At 60.0% G+C, this 7,226-nt stretch overlaps 1 protein-coding gene across 6 annotated transcripts in view; it reads left to right on the forward strand.

The window, feature by feature from the left end:
* The window catches only part of PPP1R7 (protein phosphatase 1 regulatory subunit 7), a 16,696-nt gene extending 11,884 nt beyond the window's left edge, over positions 1–4,812 (forward strand). For 3 of the 6 annotated variants that reach the window (XM_015587864.2, XM_006909911.3, XM_025045405.1), the window contains 2 exons: positions 1,934–2,020; positions 3,923–4,812. In XM_015587864.2, the coding sequence (XP_015443350.1) occupies positions 1,934–2,020; positions 3,923–4,099 (264 nt within the window). In that variant the 3' untranslated portion in view covers positions 4,100–4,812. Of the gene's footprint in view, positions 1–1,933; positions 2,021–2,247; positions 2,750–3,922 lie in introns of those variants that run through there. The other 3 variants (XM_025045402.1, XM_025045403.1, XM_025045404.1) reach the window with 1 other exon arrangement.
* The last annotated feature ends 2,414 nt before the right edge of the window (positions 4,813–7,226 follow it).

Genomic DNA, 7,226 nt, shown 5'->3' on the forward strand with positions numbered 1-7,226 from the left:
TGCCGAGCACCTGGCCAGAGGGCCCGCGCCCGCGGGGGCAGCAGGTCCCCCCCAGGGCCGTGTCTGCGGTGTGGGCGCACAGGAGAGAGGCAGCGGGGCCTGGTCCTCAGACACACGGCAGAGACAGAGCAGTGGTGGTCCGCATTCCCTTGGGCCCGCAGCGATCCGCAGAGTCTGCCCCGGGACCAGTACTTGGCCCTCCCGCACCTGCTCGTGTTTACCCCTCACTCGTGGGGGGGTTTATCTTTGTGCGGGAGACAAGGAAGTGAATGTGTCTTTTTCCCAAATGGCAAATCCCCTGCCCCGGCATCCAGCGCCCTCCACTCCGCCATGCCCGCCACGCACTGGGCCCTCACTCCGTCCTTCGCTGGTGGCTGTCCCTGGTAGAAGGCGGAAGCTCTGGTCAGCTTGCTTTTCCACACTTTCCCATTATTTGCTTTTGAATGAGCTTTCAAAACGTCCAGCCCCCGGAAGAACGTGAGCCAGTCCCCGTACTGAGGCTTGTGGCCGGTTCTGGCCGTGGAACCGGCCTGCGTGGGGTCAGCTTCTGCCGTGTTCAGGCCGCTTGAGCTCTGCCAGTTTCTGTGGCTGCACCAAGCTCCGCAGGACAGGGGGAGTGGGCTGGAGAGACCTGGCCTGTCCCCTCCCCGCTGCCTGCCGTGTGCCCGCATTTGCCCACGCTGCAGGCGCTCAGCAGGCTGAGCGGACGGGACGAGGCCAGCGTAAGCGGGGTGACGGTGCGCCTCCCAGTGTGCCCACGCCTAGCTCATGGGGACACAGCCCCGGACCCTGGGGCTTTCTAGAGAGGGGGGCACTCAGCCTGGGCTTGTGCCGGGTGGGACCTGGGGTGTGGGGTCGTGAGGCTGAGCCCACAAGGAGTCACACTCCAGGGCTAGAGCATTCCTGAGTCAGCGGAGCTGCTGGGTACACGCTTTTGGGGGGCGGGAGGATAGGTATTTCACTGACATGCTTCTTAAGTCTCCCTTACTCGGGAGGGTTGGGAATCAGTCCCGGAATGCAGCAGAGAACGGGAGAGGGCCTGCTCAGGCAGAAACCTGTAGCACGGCCGGCGGCGAGGTGGCGCCCCGACCTGGCTGTCAGCTCTCCGGGACCATGCCCCTTTGGGTATGGAAAGCCTGGCCAGTGGGTGTGATTAGACTTGATGCAGGGCAAGCCTTCACGGCCTTCGTTTTCGCTGCCATCTCATCGCTTGGTTAAGTCCCTTGACCGTGCACTTGAAGAAAGCGTTCCTGATGCTTAGCCGACACGAACCGAAAAGTGTCTGTGGGCGTCTTCAGAACAGAGGTTGGGACGCTGCCTGCCGTAGGGCCCAGCGTCCACTCTGCTGCCCTCCATTAGCTGGGAGTCCCAGGCCGGCCACGCCCGCCCGCTCTCGGTGCCCAGGCTTCCCCTCTGCCCCTCCTCCTGGTGGCCCCTTCCCGGACAGGGCAGCCTCCAGGCTCCGTGCCTGGCAACACCACCTCCACTCGTGCCTGGGCAGCTTCTTACTGCAACCAGCCAGGTTCCTAGTCCCTAAGTGAAGAACGAAACCGTACTTTAGGCTCCTCGGTGTCATGCTCCTTAAGGAGCACCACGTGAGTGGCCCACGCCACCTCCGGGAGCCCAGGCTTGCTTTTCTACAGGGTGACTCTGCCCTCACTGGGCCCTGCGCACGGGGACCTTGGAGCGTGGGGCTCAGAGTCTGACAGAACCCGCTTCGAATCCCAGCGAAAAGTAGAGCTGGGTGGCGTGGCTGTGTGCGAGGATGCTGTGTCCTGCCCAGGTGGGCTGCAGGCCATGGGCAGGTGTCCTTGTGCCCATTAGCAGAGCAGGCGGTTTGTCCGCAGCTCTGAGCTCAGTACCCGACTGTGTACATCACAAGATCGTTGTTGAAACCGAAGTAATCTAAGAAGTTTTTGTTTTCTTATTTTAGAACAAACTCACGATGTTGGATATTGCGTCAAACAGAATCAAAAAGATTGAAAATGTCAGCCACCTAACAGAGCTGCAGGAATTCTGGGTAAGTCTGACACCCCGCTCTGGGATGGATGGAGGTGCGTGGAGTGGGAGCACAGTGCCCAGTGGGCCTGGTGTGCAGCTGCCCCGAGGGAGGGTGTGGCTGGCTGGGCTGGACACGGGGCTTGGCTGTGAGTGGTCCGCGGAGCCACACCTCGGAACCAGCCAGAATGAGGAGCAGACAGGCCCCTCTGCAGGGAGAGGACGGGTCTGAGGCCGTGCTTCTGACAGGGGCAGAGCATGGGACACAGGCGCCGAGACCAGGTGGGTCCAGCTGGGCACCCGACTAGCAGGGAGGCACATGGCCCTGCGACACCCCGAGGACGCTGTGTCTCAGACCAGTGGATGGGGAGCGAGAAGGGGTGGGGCCTGCCTTCGTGGCGAGCAGGCCCCCCATCTCATGAGGGGCACAGGAGCCCACACAGTGGGGTCACCCCATCTCTCAGCCAAGGAGTTGGACTCCAGGAGGGGGTTCCGCCTCGTTGGGGGGCTCAGCTGTAGGTAACATTGGAAACACACCTGCGCAGATACTCCCAGTGGGAGCAAGGTCCTGTGTTAGAGGCAGCTCGAACCGGGGCAGAGCTGGGGGCGGAAGGAATGGTTGCTTGGGAATACGTAAAACATTTTCTAACGCGTTAATTTCTTGAAATACACTGTTATGTTTTTCGGTTCTTTTAAGTTTTCTGTAATGAGCACGTTATTTTATAATTAAAAAAGAGTTTGGAAAAGTGTATTCTAGTGGAACGAGACAAATTTACATGCAGCATCAGCTCGTTGACATGCGCGTGCTCGCGAAAGAGGCAGCGAGAAAACATCCCAGAAATCGGCCATGCCGGGTACTTACACGGGAGTTACCAGACTTCACACATCAGGGCTTTTCCATTGTTCTGGGAGCTGGGTGCTCAGCACTTCCCAGCTCACTGCTGCCTGGGGCCCTGGGGGTTTTCCCCGCGTGCCCCTCCCAGCCGTCCCCTCCCCTCATCCTTCATCAGGCCCTGAGTGCGTCTCGCATTCACAGAGGTAGTTGTTTTCGGATTTCCCTTGTCCCTCTGCCATGGTCTTTGGAAACTAATACAAACCAGGGTGGCTCGTCTCTCAGAGCCTCCCTGCCCCTGGCAGAGGGGCCACGAGCATCCACTGGACCAGGGTGGACAGAGCGGGTGCTGAATGCAGATGCTGTGACAGACACACTGGACTGGAGCTCCATTGTGCCCTCATCTTGACAGTGGTTTGAAAAGTGGGAGAACTCTCCCTGGCCAAAGCAGGTCCCTCCAGGTGGCAGGTCCTTCCCGTGAGCCTCGGCAGAGTCAGGGTGTGGAATCTAAGCTACTTTGAGCCCACAACTCAGACCTCGGAGCCCCTCCTCCTGAATTTCCTATCCTGGGACATGGCATGGGCGTGTGGCGTCAGCTGTGGTAGGGCACTCACACCACTGAACTGGCAGGGGTGTCCAGGTGGCAGGCCAGAGGCAGCCCTCGGGAGAGCCTTAGTCCCATTGGGGTGGCCTCTGCAGTGGTCAGAGCACCTGGGCGTCAGGAGCGACTCTGACGGCCGGTCCACAGCAGATGCAGCGGACCGTGTGAGCACGGGGGACAGGGCAGGAGTTGTCACCACTGCTTCATCTTTTCTCTGCTGGCCTTAATTTGCATTTGCTCCTGTCGTGGTGACGTGGCCCCGATTCTGGGCATGAACAGGTGCATTCTACTTGGGACACGGCCGAAAGGTGGCCAGAATGTGCCAAGAGGCGATGGAAGTTTCCGCGAGGTGCCAGGGAAGACCTGCTACCCGTGACTGTGACTTGTGCCTGGGGGCTGGCGTGCCCGTGGCCTCACTCGAGTGGGGAGGGGGAGGCGCAGGGCCGCCACGTCCCGAGGGCGCGTCTCTGACGTGCGTGCGTCTCCTGCAGATGAACGACAATCTGCTGGAGAGCTGGAGCGACCTGGACGAGCTGAAGGGGGCGCGGAGCCTGGAGACAGTGTACCTGGAGCGCAACCCCCTGCAGCGCGACCCGCAGTACCGGCGCAAGGTCACACTGGCCCTGCCCTCCGTGCGGCAGATCGACGCCACCTTCGTGCGCTTCTGACACGCCCGCCGCCCGGCCCCCCTTGGGAGAGCCTTCCGGCCACAGTTTTTTAATCCGCCGTTGCTCCCGAAAGCATCTCTATATCAACAGTCAAACCCATGGCAATAAAAAGGCACTGAGTGAGTGACAGCTGCCCGCGTGGTGCCCGCTCAGCACTGGGACGCCCTCGCCGCCCCGCCCCACCGTGCCCTGGCTCATGGGTGACGTCACTGTCCCCCAGGCCGCGCCGCCACTGCCCGTTCCTGCTTTCTTCTCCGGAGCGAGGTCACCTCTGCCCGAGGAGGTGTCACAGTGGGTCAGCGCTCTCACCGGGCGGGCATGGAGGGCGCCCAGGGGCCCCAAGGCCAGCCACCCAGGCCCAGGCCCCCAGGTCAGCGTCACCTGCCAGCACGCGCCTCGTCATTCTGCCAGGAACGCGAACCCCGAGTCCCCCCTCGAGGCCTATGTCGCGGCCTCCTGTCCTCACCGCCACCCCGTCGGCCTGTCTGTCAGCTTCACCTCAACAGTCACCAGGGTCCAAGTTTAGTCTACAAGGACCCTGTCATCCCTCAGGGTCGCAGATGTCCCTCTGCGGAGTGAGGACTGATGTGGTCACCACAGGTCCCTCTGCTACTTAAATCCTAGGGCTGCCCTGCCCACGAGAGGAGTCACTTGCTGCCACACGTGGCTGCTTCAGTTCAAACTTAAATCCATTAAAATAAGGTGAAATTAAACATTCAGTTTCTCGGTTACACTCAGCACAGTTCAGGTGCTCAGAGGCCGCATCTCAGGGGTGGCTGTCCTGGCCGGTGCTACCCTGACCCTGTGCAGTGGGCACAGGGTGCCCCAGGGCCCACCGCACAGGAGTTGTGTGCGCAGCCACATCCAATTCCTGACTAACCCTCCCCAAATAAGGTGTGGGACCTGACCACAAGCGTCCTCCAACTCAAAAGCAAGCTAGGGGAGGGGTCGGGTGGGGGGCGGGGACCCTTGTTTATGACCCTGGAGTCATGGCCTCGGCCAAACACCATTCACATCCTGGGACAAAAGACACATTTTAGACACAGGATTCAGGATGTGGGTGCCTGTGCCGAAAAAGTGATTCAGAGGAGCGAAGAGCTTGAGACCAGGAAACAGCGCGGAAGCAGCCGCGACGCCCCGAAACCAGCAAAACCGAGGCGGCCACGGCACGGCCGGCGACACAACACTGAGCCGCCTCGCGCTCGGGCTCTCGGTGTTTAATCGGGAGCGAAGGGAAGCAGAGGCTCCAGCCCTTTGCCGTAGGAAAGGGAGCGATACAGTTGGTAGGAAAATACAAGTTTAAAGTAACCACTAAGAACAGAAATAAGTTGTGAAACATCCACAACTTAAATCCTGCCCTTGGGGGAGAGAGCAGAAGCGTGGCTGTCCCCTGGTGGCAGGGGACAGGAAGGTGCCAAGGGCAGGCATGAGACTTCCTCGGAGTCGGTCACAAGTAGAAACCCAGCATCTATTAACAGACGTTTAAAAATTACACAAAAACCTTCAAGAGGAAGGGCATGCTAAATCTAGCACAATCTTAATCAAAATTCCATTTGATTTTTTGAGAAATTCATTAAACTTTAAAATTTATATGGAAGAAGAAGATCCCCATTGAACCCTGAAGCTTTGGAAAAGTTCAGTCAGCTCTGAAGAAACTCAAGATATGGGGCCAGGGGTGAGGCCTGAGGGCAGGGGAGGGACCTGGGGCAGGGGAGGGGCCTGGGAGCAGGGGATGGGTAGGAGCATGACAAGTGATCTGAGTGGCACAGCTGGGCACAGGAAGACTTCAGGCCATGAACGCGGCATGGCAGGGAACCGTCAGGGAGACAGGAGTCCCCCATGGGCGGTAACTATGGGGCCGTTCCGTTCAGACCCATACTGCACGTGTGTTCTAGAACAGTCCTACTAGTCTGGCCCCTTTCCAGACCACCTTATGACCAGGGGGAGCCTGAGAAAGAATGGGACAGCTGGCACAGTGCCCTGAATATGCACTCGATGGCCAGGCCTGCTGCAGCCACCCTGTGGACACAAGGCAAGGCCCCTGGAGCCACTGAATCCACCCTAGCGCCACCACCCCCTCCCCACTTCTCGTGAGCTGAAGAAGGTCTTTTTCATTAAGCAGCAGTCGCTGGGTTGTTTTTTTAACTTCTACCAAATGTATTCCTAAATGTTACATAAATGGATAGAAAAGTTACAGTCACTTAGAGCTGGCGTAGCAGATCCTGGGGCTGGGCTCTTCCTGGCACTTGGCCGGAGACACTTGTGCTGGTCGCAGCCTTCTTTCTTTCTTAAAGTTTTAAAACTGCAAAAGTAATGCAACTTGAAAAAGCTCAAACCATAAGCCCCTGCAGAGAGTTAAAGTTCAAAGCTATACCCAGGGTGAGCCTGGCTCTCCCTCCTGGGCTCCAGCTACCGCCCCCACAGCTTTCCTGGGGCAGGCAGCCCTGGGGCCCCCGGAGCCACGTGGCCACGAGAGCAGAGCCTGGAGAGCTGCCCTCTTCCTGCGATGGCCCTTCGCACGTCGGCCAGAGCAGTGGATAAGGCTGCCTCAGGCCAGGCCAACTCTGGCCAGGTGCTCCCTTCCAGAGGCCCCTGGGGTCAGGCTGAGGCCACCATTGGCAGAAGCCGGCTCCTTGCCGCCTGCCTCCTGCTCCTGGGCCCTGAGCCCCTCCTGGGGTCTTTGTGGGGAGAGCTTGACCCCAGACAGACACCTCAGTGCAGCTGCTCCGTGGCCACCAGGGCTCTGCCGGATGCAGGGAGAGGCTGGCCCGCTGTCCAGGGGCTCCCCGGGCGGCTGAGGGCACTGAGGGGACCAGCCGTGCTGGGAGGGCCACAGGGGGGACTGGGCCCCCTTAACAGACGGCCCCTGAACTAATGGGGTATGCCTGAGGCCACACCCAGGAAGTGGCCAAGCTGGCTCTGAGACCTGGGTCCCCGGACGTCCCCAGGGGCACACCTCCAGGTGGGGAAGACACGGCCCTTGCCTGCGGCCTTCAGCTGAATTCCGCCCCTCCTCCCGCCCAGCAGATGGGGTCCCGAAGCGAATAAGGGGAAAAGATGAGCTGTGTCAGTGGCGGGGGAGGGCGGTGGCCTTTGCATGCGGGGCGTGTGACTGAGCCCCACCCCC

This window comes from Pteropus alecto, unplaced genomic scaffold (assembly GCF_000325575.1).
Source record: "Pteropus alecto unplaced genomic scaffold, ASM32557v1 scaffold143, whole genome shotgun sequence".
NCBI lineage: Eukaryota > Metazoa > Chordata > Mammalia > Chiroptera > Pteropodidae > Pteropus > Pteropus alecto.